Raw genomic sequence first — 21,952 nt, forward strand, 5'->3', positions numbered from 1 at the left:
ATCTGAATGGACCCGCTTATTGGTCACATGCCTCCCTGAACCAGTAACTGTCATCCTGAGAGTGCCACGCTCCGACTGACTTAGGCCGGGCTTCCTGAGCCAGTCCTGGTGAGGAGGATGGCTGGCCAGGGTCGCCTTACCTGATCAGGACCCACCCTAGAACTGAGGTCTTCTCTAAAACGACTTGATCCCCCAACCCAGGGGCGTGGGGTGGAACGAACCCAGGGAGAGTCTGCCCTGTGCGTCCTCACCTCACGACCTCCCTACCTCCTCCTTGCAGGGGTCCTGTGGCTGTCGGTCGTCTCCGAGGTGCTCTACATCCTCCTGCTGGTGGTTGGTTTCAGCCTCATGTGTCTCGAGCTCTTCCACTCCAGCAATGTCATCGACGGGCTCAAGCTCAATGCCTTTGCGGCGGTCTTCACGGTGCTCTCAGGTAAGGCAGAGGGCCTCGGGCAGTGGGGCAAGAACACACTGGAACCAACCCTGTGACCAGAGCAGAGGGGAATGCGGGAGCTGGAGCCACCCTCGGGCTAAGTCCTGATCGGTCCACCTAGGTGACCATGGGCCAATCACTTCTCTTCTCTGAACCTCAGTGTTACAATTTGTAAAGTAGGATTTGTCTGCTCCCCTGTTCTCTGATTCAGCATGTGTTTACTGAGTGTCTCGTGTGCCAGGTCATGTGTTTAATAAGTATAGGGTTATCGTAATGAATGGAAACAGACAGTTCCAGTGCTTCATGGAGCTTAACACACATGGGAGAGAGAGACGGGTTTGCTGGAGATGTATTCAGGAGACGAACGCCCCATGGCGGGTGACGGATTGGATTTATGGCACGAGGGAAAGGGAGGTGGTCGTGAAAATGGGCGGACGGTGGCGTCTGTCACAGGGATATGAAAGGGGAGCCTGCTGGGTGTGGTGGGCACATCACTCATCTGCTTTATCGTATTTGCCCTTGAGACCTCCATGGGGAGATGGCCAGCAGGAAGCTTGATGAACAAACACATTTGGAATCTCAGTGGTGAAGGTGGGGTGAGCAGAGATTGTGGACAAAGGCCAAGGACTTTGAGGGTTTCAGGGAAAACTGGATGGTCAGCAGCGGCAGCACGACTCAGGGAGGTGGAGACAGAAGGCTCCAAGCAAAGGTCATTGGATTAGGTGGCCAGGTGCCCGGGATAGCCTCAGCAGACCCGGGTCATAAGGGGTTAAGCCAGGAGTTTGCCAGAAGGGAGTCAAAGGAGCCTGTACACCATAACTTCAGGAAGCCTGACAGAGCAGTGGCTTGGCTGTGTACGACATCTGTTCCTAAAAAGCCAAATATAAACTGAATTTCTATAAATCTAATCTTATTCTTCATGCACTGGAAGAACTCTTTATTTAATGAAACCGAAACGATGAGCCTTTTGCTAAGGGAGATAATCGCCCCCTAATTGAGGTATGTGTATATAACAGAAGGATCTCTCAAAGAATAGAGAGCGGAATTCAAGAAATTATAGCATGCTGCATAGATCAAAACATGCGCATTGTCATTCCCAGGATGTGGGAAATCTAACCAGACTAGTAAAGGGAAGAAAAGAAAAGCAGAGAGATCCTCACAGCACAGGGTCGATTTTGGCCTCCCTCCCCTTCCGCCGTGACCCTGTTTTCAGCTATTCCAGATCGAGAGATGGGTTATTCTTTGTTTGCTCTTATTAAATGTGTTTATTATGCCTGAAATCAGTTTTGTTTTTTCATATGGTATTCATTTACTCCACCAACACTCACTGAAGGCCTCCTGGGCTCCGGGGTCGGTACTAGGTTTGCGGGAGTCAAAGAAAAAATGACTCAGTCCTGGCCTCCTGAAGTTTGCCATCTTGTAGCGACAGAGACTCATCAAACCCTTGTAACGTGGCAAGTTGACCTTCATGAACTGGGTGTGGTGAGTCCCGCAAGGGGGCACCTACGTTTGCCCAGGGGGTGCCCATGGGTGGGGTGGGGCCTGAGGAAGCAATCATTTGAGCTGAGACTTGGAAAACAACTTTAAGAGTTTGCCTTGTTGGACAACTCGGGGAGGGCATTTTGGGTGGAGGGAACAGCATAGGAAAAAGCTTAGGGACGTGGCATATTCTGGAAACGTCACGTAGTTCAAACTAATGGGAACGTGGAAAGGCAGGCGAGTAGGAGTGTCGAGAGCTGAGGCTGGAGAGCCGGGTAGGGGTCTTGGTGCTTTGCACGGGTCTATAGATTTTATCATGCAGGCAATAGGGAGCCATTGACGAATCCAGAGCAAAGGGTGATACGGTCAGGTTTGCATTTGGGGATGAGGGTTCAGGGTGCAGCACGCGAGGAGTGGAGCCAGAATGGAGGTGAGGAGGCCAGCCAGGAGGTGAGAAAGGGGGAGGCCCCAACCCCATGCAGTGGCTGTGGGGATAGGAGATGCAGGCACAGTGCCTGCAGACTGACTAAGGAGAGAGGTGGGCGGGAATGAGTGGGTTGGAAAAAAACCAAGACTCTAGGTCAAAGGTTCCTAGTGTGGAGTCCACAGAATGCAGAGAGTCCATGAACCTGGATGGGGGAGAAGTTACATCTTCATTTCTCTAACTTGCAACTGACATTTAGAATATCTTTCAAATATGAGCGGAGGTAACGCATCACAGTCGTGGGCGGCACCTGTGACATAGTCACCAATAGGAACCACGTTTTTCATATGCACATATCTTGAAATGCACTCCTTCGAAAGGGCAATACTTCTGAGAGCTTCCGCTGAATCTTATCTAACATGCTAATGAGGAAGCACGTATATGACTATATAACACATTTGTTTGAATATTTTGCTAATTGTATTTCAGTATAACTGGTTTCTTCTATATCCTTTTATTTTATTTTATGCAGCTGAAAACATTATTCTGGGGAGGGGTCCCTAGGTCTAGATGGCCAGACCGCTGATCTGGGCTGGCATTTGGCCAGGATGGGATGGTACCACCAAGATGGGGAAGGTGGGGAAAGAGCAGCTGGGGGAGATGATGGGTCCCTTTTGAACAGGTTGGGTGTGAGGTGCTGCAGGGTGTCCAGGCTCCTTTCCTTGTCAGTGGTTTCATCTCTCCTTTTCTTTCTCTCTACCAAGCATCAAAGAATCCCCTCCATTATCCCAAGCATCCAGCCCTCCCCTCAACCTGCTTACTCCTGTCACAAAACAAAAGCTGGTGGCCAGCCAAGGCAGCTGTCACTGGTTCTTCAAGCCTCTCTCGTGGGGAAGCGGGTAGGGGGCTCTTCCCCCTACCTCAAACGGCTTATCAAAGTTTTCACCCCTCAAAAAACCCCCGTTTCCTTCTAGCGGGGAGTCCCACTGCTAAAGAAAATAAGATCATCTCCGTAATTTCAGGCAGATAAACAATGCACGGCTCAGGGAGGTTAACTGACTTGCCCAAGGTCACACAGCTGGTCAGTTGTGGAGCTGGGATTAAACCCGGCTCCTGCTGGCTTCAAAGCCCTCTGCTCTTTTCTCAGGATCGTACTGCAGGAGTGACCGGGCGGGCAGGGAGGGAGAAGACTTTTAAGTCCTCAGAAAAGAGTCACTGAGAGGGATGTAGCAGCCAGATGATGGGATAAGCAAGTGGTGGAGAGAAAGGATTCTGTATTCATGCCTGGGAGAAAATAAACCCGGGAGAAACATGAGACCAGGAGAGAGCCAAGCCCCTGACTTGCCTGTCCTGGAGGAACCAGGAAGCTGGCCTTTCAGGAGCCCCTTGAGAACAAGACAGCTGGTGGCGGGGGGAGTTGGGGGGGGGTGTTTGGGGAGGGTGAGAAGCTTGGAGGAGGTGGGTGGGCTTCTGGTTTGTTGCTGTGGGAGGGGAAGGAGTGGGCGAGCATCGACTGAGTCCCTGTGGGGAGAGGGTTGGGCTCTGATGCTGCCAGGGCTGTGATGCTGCCGGACCAGCTCACACCGAGGGGTCCTCAGCCCAAGGTCAACGCCTTCTAGGGTAGAGGAGAAAGCAGAGGCAGGGCAGCCCCTACGGGAGCCAATTACTATAATTAATTATTATAATGAGCCAGTGGGTTAGGATTAATCGTAATTGCCAACACGGACTGAGATGCCATGCTGCACCAGCACTGGCCTGAGCCTGCTGCATGTGTTAATATCTTTATTCCTCAGTGTCCTTGTGGGAGGGGCATTACGTCCATTCCACAGATGGGAAAACTGACTTGCCGGCAGTCACATAGCTCGCCAGTGGTTGAACCCAGAGCCTGCCGCGTAGAGTGCTTTGAGCAGGGCTTGGCCCCCAGGACTTCAGGTTGTCACTGTTGTTATTATTATTCCTAGTTGTCCCTGAATAAACTGAAGGGCAGATCAGGGCCCCAGGGACCAGCCCTGTCACAGTGAGGCTGGGGTGAGGGATTTGGACTCTACAGCCAAGGGAGAAGGGGTGGTGGGGCAGGGCCAGCAGGGCTATGTTCCCAATTCTGGCAGGAGGGTGGTTGTACAGATTGTTGGTCTGCTGGTCCAGAGCCTAGAGCTCCCAGTGCTTCTAGGGACCCACAAAGTGCTTTAATTTTGACTGTTTTTAAAATCAGAAGAAAAAAAGAGAATAATAATGAAGGCATAAGAGTGAATCTAGGCTGGACTGGTATTTTTTATACCACTGCCATCGTAAAATGTAATTTTTAATATTTCTGTTATGGAGGAACGGGCCCATGAAGTCAAAAGTGCCTGGGGCCCTTGAAAGTCATAATGTGGCCCTGCACTGGGCCACAGCTTTTCTCCATCTCTCAGGCCTGGGCAAGACTAATTCCAGACGGGGATGCGGCTCCAGCTGCCAGTGTCGCCCCCACCCAGCCAGTCCTGTGACTTTAGCAGAGCTGCTGGAGAAGATGGGGCTCCCTGTGCCACTGTCTCTTCCCCCAGCGGCCAGGGTCTTGTATCTCGGAGAGGATGTGAAAGCAGGCTGGAAGATGTCTGTTCTTCCCCAGTTTCTCCGAAAAATGAGGCTGATCTACTTAGGAAGGAAAGAAAGTCATTTGGAGAACTCCTGGATGGTCAGGCTAACACAGGTGGGCTTTTAGTAAAAACTGCACTGGAATGAAGAAGAGGACGTCTGTTTCCAGGAAAAAATCAGACCTCACGGAGAAGTCAGCAAGAGTCTACTTTGTTAAGTATCGAGAAAAGGAAATTTTGCGATAAAACAAAAATTGACCAAGGCTGAGGTAGCTCTTTGAATCCGGGAAACTAGAACCTTATCTTTTATGTAATCTTGGCATATTTGGCTTCATCCTAAAGCATGTATTTCACTGCACAGTGCACCACTCTTAATCTCGTATTCAGTTTCTTAACCTTATATACATAATGTGTGATTTGAAAATTTTTATTTTAATTTTCTTTTTTAAAAATACAGAATATCTTAAACTTGAAAGGCAATTGAATGGAGTATGATGGGACTTGGGGATGTTTTGATGCTTTTGTGACCCCAAACTACAGGGCTAGTGGAAACTTAGGTTAGGAATTAAAGTTTGAATCTTGTATGTTTTTCTTTGAAGGAATTCTAATCTTATGCATTCAGAATGACTTCTCAGAATTTTGACTGAGAAGCATTAAAGTCTTAACCATTACATACACTTTAAAAAAATTTCAGGGGCTATTTTCAAGGTGAGGTATGAGTTGAAGGGCAAGCCTGCAAGGTGGACACCTACCCATGTGTTTTGGATAGACCTTTGGGGATCTGGAGGCCTGGGGCCTGAGGGACACAGCAGGCAAATCCCACTGCACTGCAGACACCCGTGGGACCACCAGAATCTTCAGGAACAAAGCTGTGAGGCACGCAAAGTGCGCACACCTGCTCCTCTGGACCCAACTCCAGCCCCATGAGCCATGAAGCCTGTGAGTTCCAGGAAGGCAGTTTTATAGAGCCATTGGCCCTACGACCTGGTCTGAGGCTGCCTTCTGTGAGCGAATGTAAGCTGGTTAACCCATCAGGTTTGCCTTTCACTGGCTGCCAGGAAGCTGAGATCTGTTTGTTTTATGTTCAGTCATGGCAGCTTCCACCAAGCGAGGTTGCCTGTGGTCTTGAATTCCTCCCCAGTCCACCCTTCACTTAATTCTTTGACTCTTCCTTAGAGCTTACTCTTGATGTGATGATCTGTAACTTCCTACCGTAAACTGCCATTGTATTTTAGGGTGAGTTTCCTGAGACACTAATTCCACTAGCTACCCTGCCACCTTGGGCCTGTGCTAAAAAGAATCTCCTGCCCATAGCTCCCTCTGTTCAGTTCTTCTGCCCTGGCCAGACTGGGTCTCTTGCTCATAACTGAGAGAGCAAGTACTTTTGTGTATTTTTGTGTCTAAAAGTACAGAGGGTCTAAATCAGAGAAATGAGTTTTTCAATATCATTAAAAGCTCTTTTTGCTTGCAAGTGACAAGAACCCAATCAAATTAGCTAAAGGAAGAAGTTGGGGGGGGCGTGATTGAACTGTATTGATTCATGTAATTGAAGAGTACAGGGTGGTTACGCTTCAGGCATGGCTGCATCCAGGTGATCATGTCATCAGGAATCGAGCTGTATCTCCAAACTCTGACTTCCTTTAGCTGCTGTCTCAGTCAGGCCCATCCGTGTGGAGAGGGGATAGCCATAAGCAGCTCCAGCCTTACGTAAGATTCCAGAGGCAGAGAGGACTCCTTTCACGTGTCTCCTGCAAAACTCCAAGGAGGGCTATGATCAGACCAGCTGGGTTCATAGACTCATTCCTGAACCAGTCACCATGCCAGAGGCTGAGACACTGTGATTAGCTGGGCCCGGGTCTCTAAGCACACCTGTGATGGGGGCTTAGCCATGGACCAAGCAGGATTACTATGCAATGGTGGACAAGTGGTTGCCCAAAGGCGTTGCTGACTGGAAGTCCCAGTGGTTGGGAATTGGTTGTCTTGTCAAGTTGGGAGATGATCAGGAGGTCAGCGGTGGAGCTAAGGGACTCAAGAGCCCCAGGAATGGTAGAGGTCTTCATGTGGGTTCCTCCAAAGCAGACCCTAAGGTGAAGATATGGGTGCAAGTAGTTTATTTGGGAAGTGATCCCAGGAAGTATGGTCGGACAGTGGATTTGTAAGACAAGAAGGCAGGAGGGCCAATAAAGGGAATGTTGGTAGGCGGGTGACCACTGGCAGCAACTGGGTTTCCCTCCTGCTGGGGACCCTCTGAGAGACTGTGTAGGACACCCAAGGGGTGAGAAAGCAGTGGAATTTCTTCACCATCTCTCATCCATCACTGGTTTAGGGGGCACTCCTGAGTCAGTGACTCCCCCAGCATTTCTGGCCTTCACCACCTGAGATGGAAAGTGTTGGAGGAAGGAAGCCACCAACATGCACCGGAGCTGCCCGCTAAACCTGCAGTGCCCTCTGGTGCCGGCCGGGGGGGTTATGGGTAAGGACAGACCAAGGCAAAGGGTGCTGTTCTGACATTAGCCTGTGCCCTGCAGTACAATTCTGACGCTATTTGCCATCAGATGCCACGGTCCCCAGCAAGACTGCCCCACTGCGGGTGCCACCTGTAAGTTCAGGGGGTCCCTGGGCTGCCCGCGCCTCTAACCAACTGGCTTCAAATCAGCTTCCTCATGACCCTCTGAAGTCTGATAATTCATTAGGACTACTCACAGAACGCAGCAAAGCACTATACTTCGGGTTACAGTATCGTCATAAAGGATCCAAATCAGGACCAGCCAAAGGAAGAGAGAGACACCCAGCGAGGTCTGGGAGCTAAACGAAGGCCAAGGTGAGGTTTTGTCCTCCAAAGCTAACCTGGCCTATGTGGTTCTCATACCCTGAATCCAGCTCTGCAAGGAACACTGCATTTCTTTCATTTCTGGAAAAGAGCTTCATTTTGATCCTGTGCTCCCATCCTCCTGGACTGGTAGAAGATGTATTGTCAGAATTTTGAGGGGCTTACTCCCTACTGCCTTTGCCTGGGGCTGTGCTGCAACTGTCTGGTCTTACGCAGTGTCAGACAAAGAGGGGGTGGGGTTTAATCTTTGTCATTATCATCTTCATCATACAGCTTAGTCCCTGATCTGAAACCCTTAGGGCTAGAAGTGTTCCAGATTTGGAACTTTTCAGATTTGGGCAGGTAACGCAATACATAAACCATCCATTACACAACACCCCAGTAGGGGCTGGGGCAGCACCGTGTAAGCAAACAGAGTGAAACACGCGAATATTCGTTCTAGGGGGGAATAAATAAAGACGGTCAATAACCTCACGTCCATTCACGTCAGGTTTTGGTGCTAAATGAGTTCAGGCCAAGTCAGATTTTGTGGCCAGATGAATTACGAAGAAGCTTTTGGGTTTCAGAACTTCTGGGAATTTGGAATTGCAGATAAGAAATTAGGGCTCAATAGCTTCCATTTATTGAGCATTTATTATGCCAGACACTGTTCTAAACGTATTCCCTCTGTTGAACCCTACAGATGTTCCCATCTGTAAATGTTATTCCCATTTTACAGTTGAGAAAACTGAGGCACGGAGTGAGTATGTGGCGGTTCTGGCTTCAAAGCCACGTGCTTTACTGTTACGTGGGTCCATGTAGGTTGCCACTGAGCCTCCTCTCATGCCCTGTTCACAGGGTCCCTTCCAGTCCCCAGAGCTCTTTGCTTCTAGGGCCAGATGGGAGGTGGGAGAAGGGGGCTGGTGACCTCAGTGCCTGTGGTGATCAGAGGTCTCAAGTGCAGTGCCTACAGGGACCACATAGGTGACATAAGTGAGTCAAGCTGTCCAGATGTAACACAGCAGTGGATGTGGGGATGGCGGCCAACTTGGGAGTGCACGCCCCACCAGCACCCCATTGCTGCCGTGGAGGAAGATGCACGGCCTTCAAGGAAAGCCCAAAGCTGGTTTTTTTTATAGGAAAATCTCCTGATTTTTAATTCAAAATGTTTTTTAAACAGCTTTATTGGGATAGAATTTACATATCGTAAAGTTCACCCATGTAAAGTGTATAGTTTAAAGGCTTTTAGTAACCGTCGCAGAATCTAATTTTAAAATCTTTTCATCACCCCAGAAAGAAACCCCGTACCCGCTAGCGGTCACTCCCTATTTTCCACCAACCCCCACCCCATCTTTAGGCAACCGCTGATCTACTTTCTATCTCCATGGATTTGCTGATTCTAGACATTTTATATAAATGGGGTCATACACTATATGGTCTTTTATGACTGGCTTCTTTCACTTAGCATGGTGTTTTCAAGGTTCATCCAAGTTGTAAGATGTATCACCACTGCGTTCCGTTTTATTGCCGAATAATATTCCATGGCACAAATACACCACATCTTATTTCTCTGTTTGTCAGTTGATGGACATGTGTGTTGTTTTCCACTTTTTGACTAGTACAAATAATGCTGCTATGAACATTCATGTCCAAGTGTTTGTGTAGACATATGTTTTCCTAGGAGAGGAATTGTTGGGTGACCTAGTAACCCTAGGTTTAACTTTTTAATTCAAAATATTTCAAAACATTGTATTAGCCAACAAAACACCACTGCAGACCCCCAGCATCCACTCCTGCCCCAGACAAGGACAATCCAACCCTTTTTCTTTTGTTTTTTCTTTTGCGGGGGGGGGGGGGTGCTGCGTTGGGTCTTCGTTGCTGTGCATGGGCTTTCTCTAGTTGTGGCGAGCAGGGGCTACTCTTCATTGTGGAGCACGGGCTCTAGGCGCACTGGCTTCAGTAGTTGTGGCGCGCGGACTCAGTAGTTGTGGCTCGCAGGCTCTAGTGAACAGGCTCAGTAGTTGTGGCCCATGGGCTTAGTTGCTCCGCGGCACATGGGATCTTCCTGGACCAGGGCTTGAACCCGTGTCCCCTGCATCGGCAGGTGGATTCTTAACCACTGCGCCACCAAGGAAGTCCCCAACCCTTTTTTTTGTCCTAAGGACTAGAAGACAGCTCACTCTTTCTCTCCCGGACTCAGAGGTCCCTGTCTAATCTCCTCGGTAAATTAAGGCTTCTAAACATGAAAGCCAGGAGGGAAGGATTTTGCAGATGGGTTTCCCCTCTTTGCTGCAAAACCTCTGGGACGAAGAAGTCCAGAGCCTCTTACCGTTTGAATGAAGCGAAAGGAAAAAGGGGAAAAGTACAGGGGAAAAAAGCATGAATTACCATCTAAAAATATTCCGCCACACCTATTTGCCGAATGGTCATTTTGCATACTTAGCGACTGACCTCAGGTTGATACTTGTCAAGTGTACGGCTCTCCGTGTGATAAAGTTCCAGCTCCTTTAGAGTTTTAAATATAGAAGGCTTTTTTCTCACTTCGCCTCATTGGACATTTTAGGGGATTTTTTTTTACAAAGTCTGTTTTTGTCATTTCTAGTTGGTATTTATCAAATGTTACTTTTGTAAACAAAATCTAAACTCCATCCCAAGACCACAAAATGTGGCCTTTGCCATCCTCTCTAACTTCACCTCCTGCAATCAGCCCCTCCTTGCTGGCCTTCACGCTCTCTGAGCTTGGTCCTGCCCAGGCCCGTGGTCCCCTCCGTGTGGCTGCCTTCCCCGCATGAGCCTGGCTCACTTCCTCCTTCAGCCAGCTGTCACTCAAATGGCATCTCCTTAGGAGCTCTTTCCTTTCCACCAGTTGTTTCCATCCCCTCCTGCTTGTTTTTCTTTCCTTTTTAGAAATATTTCTTTCTTTCTTTCTTTCTTTCTTTTTTTTGTGGTACATGGGCCTCTCACTGTTGCGGCCTCTCCCATAGCGGGGCACAGGCTCCGGACGCGCAGGCTCAGCGGCCATGGCTCACGGGCCCAGCCGCTCCGTGGCATGTGGGATCCTCCCGGACCGGGGCACAAACCCGTGTACCCTGCATCGGCAGGTGGACTCTCAACCACTGCGCCACCAGGGAAGCCCTATTTCTTTATTTTGTTTGTGCCGGGTCTTAATTGTGGCATGCAGACTTCTTAGTTGCGGCATTCAGACTTCTTAGTTGCAGCATGTGGACTCAGTTGCAGCATGCACGCGGGATCTAGTTCCCCAACCAGGGATCGAACCCTGAGCCCCTGCGTTGGGAGCGGGGAGTCTTACCCACTGGACCACCAGGGAGGCCCCTGCTTGTTTTTCTTAATGGCACATCTGCTTTCTGAGCATCATCTAAACCGTGGTGGGCACTCAATGAATATTTGTTGAATGGATAAGAGAACTTATATACTGACTTGTTTACTTGTCTGCCACCCCATCTCTGCTCCTCAGACCAGGTTTTCTCAGCGGTGGCACACTCTTTGCTAGATCATTCTTTACTGTGGGGAAGAGGGTCTGTCCTGTGCATTGTAGGGTGATAAGCAGCACCCCTGGCCTCTACCCACCAGATGCCAGTCATGCCCCACCCACGTCGTGACAACCAAAAATGTCTCCAGATGTTGCCAAATGTCCCTTGGGAGGCAAAAAGCACTCCTGGTTGAGAACCACTGCCCTGGACAGTGGGGTCCCTGAGAGCCACGGCTGTCTTCTTCGCTGCTGTATCCCCAGGGCCTGGCCCTCAGCAAATTCTCCTTGAATGTAGGAGTGCACTGTAGAGGCGACACGCGTGGGCCAGACCCCTCACAGTGGGGTTGTTGACGTTTGAGCTTTGGGGTTTGCAACTCGCCCCAAGAGGACAAGCAGGGACTCTGAAACCAGACAGATCAGATCAAACCACAGTTGGGTCCCGTTAAAACTGTGTGGTCTGGCAGGTTACTTATAGCATCTTGTAGCATCTGCACAAGATGGGTTTGAGCGATGAAATGACATCCCCTGAACCACATGAAGAGCCAGTGGAGCAGGGGGATACGCAGCACATTCTCGGTCTTGTTTGTTGAAGAGTTTGGGTGAGAACAGTGACACTGATGGGATTGGGTACAAGGCTGTACACTTCTGGGTAGGCGACCGTGGGTCCAGGTGTGCCCAGGACAGTCCCAGCATCATTTTTTTGTTTGTTTGTTTGTTTTTTTGCGGTACGCGGGCCTCTCACTGTTGTGGCCTCTCCCGTTGCGGAGCACAGGCTCCAGACGCGCAGGCTCAGCAGCCATGGCTCACAGGTCCAGCCGCTCCACGGCATGTGGGATCCTCCCGGACTGGGGCACGAACCCGTGTCCCCTGCATCAGCAGGCGGACTCTCAACCATTGCGCCATCAGGGAAGCCCCCAGAATCATTATCAACAGGGCCCCTTTCATTCCCAGAAGCGTCCTGGTTCGGATGATAAACTGCTCACCCACTTTTGGGGGCTCTGCTCTTGCCTTATTCTCTGCGTTTCTTCTTAAAAGAATCCACATCTTCCCCTCCTCTTTCCTAAGGCAGAAATCACCCACCCCAATGCCAGCCCTTTCTGGCTGTCACTCCTTTGAATTGTTCCTTTTCTCCTAGTCCAGTGCTTGGTCTATTTCCGCTCTGTTTCTCTCTGCTTGCTGGAACAATGGGACTTCTTTTTAAAAAAAAAAAAATTGTTTTTTTACTCTGAGTTGCTGACTTTCATCCGGGCTTTGTTTTTCTTGTGGTTGTTGACAACTGGGCAACAGGGAGGGAGGCCAGGCAGGGTGGGGACTGCTTGGAGCTGGGGGATGGGGCTGTGACAGCAGCCTCTCGCCAGTGTAAGTGTTAATTCCACCCTGGGGCTGACAGACACTTAGAGAAAGACTCTCTTAGCCTTCAAGGATGGGTGGAAAGGTGTGAAAACCCTTGCTGGGGAGGAAGCAGGATGACAGATGCAGAGGCCGGAGGGACACATGGCACCCATCCTTCATTTCTCCTTCCTTCTTCCCTTCCTTCCACAAAGAGTCCTAGAGCATTTCCTCTGTACCAGGTACCAGGAAAACAAACAGGCAAGCTCTGTGCCCTCGGGGGCTTGTGTCTAGTGGGGGGAAGCAGTGAATTAGTGAGCAGTTGGGACTGTGATATGACGAGACAGTCCCAAGGCCAGAGACCACGCTGCTGGGGCCTCAGGGGCCCCTCCAGAGGCCCTAAGGATGGGAGGAGTTAGCTGGGTGAGGAGGCGGTGGGGGTGGAGGGGGTGAGAGAGAGTGCCCGAGGCAAGGGGGCAGCAAATGCAAAGGCCCCATCCAGGCGGGGTGTCGGAGGATCTGTGAGAAGGTGGCCGTGGGAGGAGACTGGGGAACAAGGGAGGGCTGGGGATGAGATGCAGAGACATGGGGCAGGGCTTGAGTTTTCTTAGCAGAACAACAGGGAGGAAGCCAGGCATTAGGGGTTTTCAGGAAGGAGGTTTCAGGGAAGGTGACCCCCTGGAGCTGCTGGACACGGATGCGCTGGGCAAGGGCGGGGAAGTGGAAACTTGGGTCTCATTGTGACTGACGGTGGATGCCAGGCCAGGAAACGTGGGCCTCGCCGGAGTGGGGGTGTAGTTGGGGACCTCTGAGGCTTTAAGCAAAGAAGTGGTAACGTCAGGGGCAAGTTCTAGAAATATGGTTCTTGGGGTAGAGGGAGGGGTGGGCACAGATCCAGGAGCACGGCTAGGAGGCTATGTGGGTGTCTGGCCCCAAGGAGGTGGTGGCAGTGGGAACAGAGAGGGATGGGGATGGATTTGAGAGAAGAAGGATTGGCAGCTCCTGGAGGGCAGGGGTGGGAGTTGTTGATGGGCCCAAGGTTGTGACTATGATGGGGAAGTGGGGAGTCATGCCCTGAGGTCAGGAAGACAGAGGGGTGCATTCTGGGTGTGTGAGGGCTGAGACGGGACCTCTCATGGGAAATACTTGCTCACCATGTCTCAGTCTGTCCAGGGCTAGGAGGGAGGGGGCAGGGAAGAGAGGAGGGTAGAAGGTCCCTGGTAAGGAAAGAGATGGAGCAGGAGACTGGGGGAGGCAGGGGGAGATGGACAGACCCCCTAGGATGGAGGGGGACACACACACAGGGAGAAAGAGACAGTCAAGGGGGTGAGGGGAAGGAGGGAAGAGACACAGCAAGAAAACGGTAGCAGAGACACTAATTTTTCCTGAGCCCCTACTGTGTGCTGGACCCATGATCACAGTTAATCCTACGATTAACCCCCTCTCCGACTCGAAGACCTTGGGGACCCTCTACTGTTGAATAAAGTCTGGAATACAGCTGTGTGTGTGTGTGTGTGTGTGTGTGTATCTTAATGAATTACAACAGAATTCCGAGAATAGCGATAGCAATTATTGGTTCATTCATTCATTCAACCAATGTTTATTGAGCTCCTACATACGAGACATTGTTCTAGAACAGGGTCAACAAACTCTTTCTATAAAAAGCCAGAGAGTAAATATTTTAGGCTTTGCAGGCCATTGGGTTGAAAGCAGCCATAGACAATATGTAGATGATGGACATGGTCATCTTCCAGAACAACTTTAAGAATGGCAGTTCCTAAAAACATTTTAAATAGACCTACCATATGATCCAGTCATTTCACTTCTGGGTAATTCTTGGAAAGAAGCAAAATCACTGTCTTGAGAGATATCTGCATTCCCATGTGCACTGCAACATTATTTACAATAACCAAGACATGGAAACAACTGAAGTGTCCATCAATGGATGAAGAAAAATGTGAGATATATACAAACACACACACACACACACACACACACGGTGGAATATTATTCAGCCATAAAAAGAAGGAAATTCTGCCATTTGTGACAGCATGGCTAGACCTGGAGGGCATTATGCTAAGTGAAATAAGTCAGACAGAGAAAGACAAATACTGTATGACCTCACTTCTATGTGGAATCAAAAAAAAAAGAAAAGTAGAACTCATAGATGCAGAGAACAGGTTGGTAGTTGCCAGAGGAGGCAGGTTGGGTTGGGTAAGATGGGTGAAAGTGGTCAAAAGGACCAACTTCCAGTTATAAGATAAATGAGTCCTGGGGTTGTTAACGTACAGCATGGTGACTGAAATGAATGACATGGTATCATATATTTGAAAGTTACTAAGAGAGTAGATCATAAAAATTCTCATCATAAGAAAAAAATCATAGCTATGTGAGGTGATGGATTTTAACTAAACTTATTGTGGTAACCATTTTGCAATACAGATCTTCCTCAACTTGTGAGGGGGGTATGCCTGATAAACCCATTGTTTTAAGTTGAAAATGTCGTAAGTTGAAAATACATTTAATACACCTAACCATCAAAGCTGAGCCTGGCTTGCCTTGAACATGCTCAGAACACTTACATTGGCTGGCGGTTGGGCAGAATTGTCTAACACAAAGCCTATTTCCTAATAAAGTGTTGAATATTTCATGTAATTTATTGCATATTGTACTGAAGGTGAAAACCAGAATGGTTGCCTGGGTACAGAATGGTTCTAAGTGTATCGGTTGTTTACCCTCGTGATTGCGTGGCTGCCTGGGAGCTGCCTAGCATCACGAAAGAAGCACGTGTCACTAGCCTGGGAAAAGAGAAAATTCAGAATTCTGAGTGCCTGTCACTTTCACACCACTGTGAAGTTGAAAAATCATAAATTGGGGACCATCTATACATACAAATATCAAATCATCACATGATTTGATATAGCAAATCACCAATTACCTCAAATGAATACAATGTTATCTGTCAATTATATCTCAGTAAAACTGGGAGGAAAAGAACCTTGTTTACAAAAACAGACTACCAGCCACGTTTGGTGGGTGGGCCACAGTTTGCCAACCCCTGCTCTAGATCTGGGAAATACAACAGTGATCAAAACAGACAAAATCGGGCTTCCCTGGTGGCGCAGTGGTTGAGAGTCCGCCTGCCGATGCAGGGGACACGGGTTCGTGCCCCGGTCCGGGAAGATCCCACATGCCGCGGAGCGGCTGGGCCCGTGAGCCGTGGCTGCTGAGCCTGCGCGTCCGGAGCCTGTGCTCCACAATGGGAGAGGCCACGGCAGTGAGAGGCCCGCGTACCGCAAAAAACAAACAAAAAAACCCCAGACAAAATCACTGTTCTTCAATCTGGTGGAGGAGATGGACATATAATTAGATAAACAAAGATAATATGATGATATAATGTCAGGTGATGAAACATGCTTTGACAAAAATAAAGTAAGGGCATAGAGAGTGATGGAAGGAGGGGCTGTTGTAGACAGGGTGGTCAGGAAAGGCCTCTCAGCAGAGGTATTGTGCATTTCAGTAGAGACTTGGAAGAAGTGAGGGAGTTGTGGGACTATCTGGAGAAGGGCATTTCAGAGTGAAGGGACAGTAAGTACAAAGGCCCTGGGGTAGCAGTGTTCCTGGTGTTTCCTGAGGAATGGAAGCCACCTGTCTGGGGTGGCATGAGCAAGGTGGAAAGTGTTAGAAGGTGGAGAAAGACCAGGAAGAGCGGGGGTTAGATTGTGGAGTCCTTGTCGGCCGCTTTATCCTTTATGAGGACTTTGGCTTTGACCCCAAGGAGATCGAGAGCCATTGAAGTGTTCTGATCAGAGAAGCATGATCTGATCTAGTCTTAGAGGGAACACAGTGGCTGCTTTGTTGAGAAGGGCAGAAGCAGGGAGACCAGTGAGGAGGCTACCACGACGGTCCAGGTGAGAGATGTGGGTGTTTAGATTTGGGGGGTCAGTGGTGGAAGCGTGAGAGGTGGTTGGCTTCTGGATGTGTTTCAGAGGTAGAAACAACAAGCTGCACTGATGGATCAGATGTAGGGGAGATGGAGATGGACATTAAGAGAGAGATTTAGAGAGAGAGGGATTTGAGCCACTGAAAGGATGGAGTCTCCTTCAGTCAGGTTGGGCAGACGGGGTGGGTGGAACGTTTGGGGGATCAGGAGTTTAGATCTGGGGCATACTAACTTGAGATGCCCGTTAAATGCTGCAGGTGAGTAAGACGCAACCCCTGTCTCCAGGGAACTCAGAGTCTAGCCTGGAGAAACCATCCAGGACATACCTTCGTGACAATCTGATGTGTTAAAGATGCCATAGAAGGGTGAACACAGCACTGCAGGCCACCTGGAGCATCTGGAAAGGTGAAGGAGCCTTCACACAGGTGACAGGTTGACTGCTCTTTGAAGGAAGATCAGGTAAGGAATCGGGGGAAGGCATTTCAGGCAGAAGGAACGGCAGGTGTCAGGCAAGGAGGCATGGCAGAGCTTGGAGGGTGCAGGTGAATCTGGAGTTTCCTGCAGCTGCAATGTGAGTGGTGGGTGTGGGCACTGTGGGTCGAGATGAGGTTTGAGAGGCGGCCATACTGGGCAGTTCAGACTCTCCCCTGGAGGCAGTGGGGAGCCAGTGATGGTTCTAGATCAGGGGAGTGAGATAGTCAGAGTACCTTTTTGGAAGGTCTGCTCTGCCAGTCAGGAGCCCTCCCTCTGACTCACAGGTCGAAGGCCAAGATGTGCAGCCAGGACAGCGTTTCTCAACCTTACATTCACTCTTGTTCCACGTTTTATACTTTCTTTTCCTAATTGCCCCTCCCTTCATGAAATCTTAACTCCACAGATACACTATGTATCTGTTTACACACATGATGTACATCTGTGCTTTCTACACAGTTAGATTTTTATTTTTTTGCGTGTGCTAGGATGACAGTGACCTTTTAGCACTGAGCACTGAGCACTTTCATGTAGCGCCTGCCTGAAGGTGAGTTAAGCCATGGCCCCGGGACCTGGGGGCCTGGCATCTACCCTCCTCTCTAACCGACTTGTTGGCTGTGGGTCTTTGCTGACTTGCTTAGTCTTTCTGTGCAATTTAATTTCCTTCACAGAGTACCTGCTATGCACTGTGCCTATGCTGGACCCAGGGCTGCAGACCTGATCAGGGCCTGGCGCCCAATTTCTATGAACTTATGGCCTGGGAGTGGCAGAGGGAGGAGACGGGCATTGTCCAAGCCTGACAATGATGGGATGCCTGGGTGTCAAAGTCCTGGGGTCGCTCAGAAAGGTTGAGACTGCAGAAAGGTTGGGTTCCTGGTAAGAACTCTAAGTTTTTGTTTTCAAATAAAAGCCCGGTTATCAAGGAAGTTGATCACTGTGTACATTGTTGGTGGGAATGTAAAATGGTGCAGCCGCTCTGGAAAATAGTTCAGCAGTTATTTTCAAAAGTAAAGATGGATTGACCGTAAGACTTACCAGGAGACCCAGGAATTGCACTCCTGGGCATTGATCCCAGAGAAAAGAAGACTTATTTTCACACAGGAACTTGTACAGGAGTGTTCATAGCGGCTTTATCTGTAATAGCCCCGAACTGGAAACTAACCAAATGTCTTTCAGTGAGTGAGTAAATAAACAAATTGCGCACATCCATCCCACTGAACATTACTCAGAAAAAAGAAAGAAAAAGAAAAAAAGAACCACTGCTGCTACGCACAATAGTTTGGATGGACCTCAAGGAAATTGTGCTGAGCCAGCAAAGCCAATCTCAAAAAGATACATATTGCATGATTCCATTTATGTAACAAATGTATCTCCAGAGATGGAGAACAGATTGGTGGTTATCAGGGATGAGGGATGGGGGGCAGCTGGGTGTGTCTAGTAAGAGGCAACGAACGTGATGGGGTCTAGTGATGGTGCAGTTGAGTATCTTGACTGTGGTGGTGTTTATGCCAGGCTACACAAGTGAACACACACACACACGCACACACACACACTTAACGGGTGCATGCAGAACTAGTGAAATCTGAGTCAACTATGGATGGCGCCATGGTCAATTTTTTGGCTTTGATATTGTGCCCTAGGACCATGCAAGGTGGGTAAGTGTTAACACCGGGGGAAGGGTGCATGAGACGTCCTTGTACATTTCTTTGCAACTTCCTGTGACTCTATGATTATCTCAGAATAAGAAGTTTAAAAAAAATTCCAGTAAGAGTTACAAGGTGGCTTACAGATGATATGGTTGGAAACCTCCCCTTTTTATGTCCCCTACACTTTGTGGTCTGCGTCACTTGTAGCCTTGCTCTCTCCTGTCCGTGGCAGGTCCCAGGAGAGGAGAAGCACAGCTGGGACATTCCTGAGTCAGGAGCCCCATCAGAGCAGCCAATGCCACTCAGCAGGACCGGGAGGCCCAGAACTGGCTGTTTCTCTCTTCCCTGCCTTTGCCTGGGCTCTTGTCCAGGCTGCCTTTCTCCTTCTTCCCCGCCTCCCCCTGCCCCCTCTTGGTGAACACACGCTGATCCTTCCTGACCCAGCTCGAAGCTCGCTTCCCCTTCCAAGCCCCCCAAGCCCATGTAACACTGACCCCTTCTCTCCCTCCAGTCCTTTGCAGGGGTTGAAAATGTAAATGCCTTGAGTGGCCCGGAAGGAAAAGTGGATGCGTGAGTGGGTGGGAATATTACAGGGTTGGCAAAGGCAGTGTACAGGGCGACGGTGGCCCCATGGGCTCCGTGCAGCCTGTGAGGCTCGGCCACCGCAGGTCTTCACTAAAGAGCATGGCTCTGATCAGCTCCAGCTGAGTGTCACCGAGGGGAAATGTGGACCCAGTGTTGCCACAGTTTCTGATTTTTACAAGAGAAGGCCAAACTCCCATATTTTCATGGAAATCCTCCAGATTTAAAAATGTTGGCCAAAAAAAAAGTCATCATTTTTTACAGCTCTAGCCAACATCTGCAGGTTGGATTCAGCTCCTGGGCTGCCGGTTTTCGAGCGTGGCTGTATATACTTCTATTTTGGTATTTGTAATCATTGATCTTCCTTCACTATTTATGTTGTTCTCCTCCTTAGCCTTGGGGGAATGGCCGTGCCGTAGTCACAGCTGTATCCCCAGGGGCTGATCCAATGCTTTGCGTATAGAGAACGCTTCACAAATGTTAGCTGAATGAATGAGTTGGAGTGTTAGAAGCAAGTCAGGGACCTGCAGAGGGGTCTGAAGATTCTAGAAGGGAACCAGGACCTGTCAGCTGGGCGGCAGCCGGTGTGTCTTCAGGAGGTGGTGCCGAGGGCGCAGCCTGTGTCTGTCCTTGACCTCGCCGAGGCTGGTCGTGGTGATTGAAATTCTGCCACATCCTTTGCATGCTTTTGGAAGCGAGGACTGGGGGAATGTGCAGCCCACTGGGCCTTTCATACAAATGAGGCTGGCCCCAGACACAGAGCCGGGCGGCAGTTGGGCTTTGGGGGGGGATAGGAGGAAGCAAGAATTTTAATAAAGATTGGAAGTAAAACCCACAGTCCTGGAACTGCTTGGTTCTAGTGCTTTTAAGCTACTTAGCAGAGTGGGTGTAGCAACGGATGCCAGGTACTCAGGGGCCTGGTCTCTGGGGAAACATGAGGGGGGCCAGGCACTGGCCCAGGGGAAGCTGGACCCTGAGGGACGTGGCCAGGAAGTGGAGGTTGTGCATAGTGTCCCTTATATCTGAACGGTGACTAAAGCAGTAATGTTAGGACAGCCTAGGACAAACATCGGTTTCCTAGCATTAGCAATAGGAACGGTTCATAAAACCCTGCAGCTCTGTCCTGATGCTGCATGGCACTTATCTGTGTGGTCCTAACCTGGTTCGTGTAAAATAGTTCTACTTCCTCAGAAGGTGCCACTGACCATGTTGCAGATGCTACAGTTGCCCTTCAAACCAGATGTGTATTTAACTCCGTGTTATATAACTTCTGGTTCCTTTAGCCAAGATGCCTAGTCCAACTCTTTTTTTCTCCAGTTAATCACATCCTGGGATTGATTATAAATCCAGTATTGCATGTCTTGTGCATAACTGTTCTAAAGAATTGTATTTTATGTACTATATGCATCAGAATCGTGTACATTGCCATGTAATGTAAAAAAGAAAAATCGACATAAATAATGCAGACAACTAAGTGTTATACCAACTAGAACAATAAATAAACCTTGAACAGTGAAACAAAACAAAACACCCCTCACTTGCCTCTGCTCCTCCATAGCTCGCAGACACAGCTGACCCCCCGTAGCCTGAGGAACCCCCAGCCCTAACGTCTGCTCTCAGCACCCGGGGAGCCCCAGTGGGGGCACCTGCCTGAGTCCGAGGCCTTCCTTGGAAGATGGGCTGCAAAACCCATTCCTGTCTGAGGGAGGAGCAGAGGAGGAAAGCTGAAGGTCTTAGGCACAGGGGCACTGGGCAGATAAGAGCAAAGGCAGTGGTGTCCGGCCCCCCCCCCACCCCGCAGTGATGTGCGTGACACATCCTGTCCTCCAAGAGTGCCCCAGGCAATCCCAGCCTCTCACCCCGAGGGAGCTCTTAGCGCCGCCGGGGGGGTGACTGGGGCAGCCCCTCGACATCCAGCTCCGGGCTTGTTGCGCTGTCTCCCTCCAGCTCCGTCCTCCCATCACCCTGGCCGTGTGTGGCCGGGTCCCAGTCTTGAAGGCTCCCATCTTAGCTCCTGTCCCAGGACAGAAGTGGGCCCAGTGGGGCTTGCGGTCCATTGGCGTCTGGGCCCCTCTGAGTCCTCCTGAGCCAGGTCAGGAAGGGGGCCTGCGGAGAGACCCCCAGAGCCAGCATCACTCACGAAGGAGGAGGGGCTGAGAGTGCTCTGCCCCCACCTCCTCCCAGCTCGTAACCCCACCTCCCTGCCGCCGTGGAGGTGAGGCGCCTGCCCTCTTGGCCTCTTGGACTGAGGACAGCTGGCTTCCATCCCAGCTCCAGGCCTCTGTGCTTGCCCTCATCTTCGCCTAAGCCTCTCTTCCCCAAATCTTCAAAACATGCAGGTCTCGGTTTAAATGCCGCCTTCCTAGACGTGCCTGCCCTGACTTCCTTGACCAGACTAACTACCCAATCTCTCTTTTCCTCATGCCCCCTCTTTTCCTTCACAGCATTTACTAAACTCTGAATTTTATTTTATTTTAATTTATTTCTTTGAATTAATTTATTTATTTGGCTGCGTTGGGTCTTAGCTGTGGCACGCGGAAGCTTTGTTGCGGCCTGCGTGATCTTTCGTTGCGGCAAGCAGGCTCTTCGCTGTAGCTCGCGGGCTTCTCTCGAGTTGTGGTGCGCAGGGTCCAGAGCACGCGGGCTCAGTAGTTGTGGCGTGCAGGCTCTCTAGTTTTGGCACGCGGGCTCAGTAGTTGCAGCGCAGGCTTAGTTGCTCCATGGCGTGTGGGATCTTAGTTCCCCGACCAGGGATTGAACCCGCGTCCCCTGC

General features: G+C 49.9%; 1 protein-coding gene across 1 annotated transcript in view; it reads left to right on the forward strand.

Moving 5' to 3' along the window:
- Window positions 1–284: 284 nt before the first annotated feature.
- LOC113630744 (germ cell-specific gene 1-like protein) overlaps window positions 285–21,952 on the forward strand; it is a 77,637-nt gene continuing 55,969 nt past the window's right edge. The window contains exon 1 of the mRNA XM_027126553.1: window positions 285–433. Within this exon, the coding sequence (XP_026982354.1) occupies window positions 349–433 (85 nt within the window). The 5' untranslated portion in view covers window positions 285–348. The remainder of the gene's footprint in view (window positions 434–21,952) is intronic.

This window comes from Aethalodelphis obliquidens, unplaced genomic scaffold (genome assembly GCF_003676395.1).
Source record: "Aethalodelphis obliquidens isolate GAN/ISIS:26980383/991018 unplaced genomic scaffold, ASM367639v1 scaffold30, whole genome shotgun sequence".
NCBI lineage: Eukaryota > Metazoa > Chordata > Mammalia > Artiodactyla > Delphinidae > Aethalodelphis > Aethalodelphis obliquidens.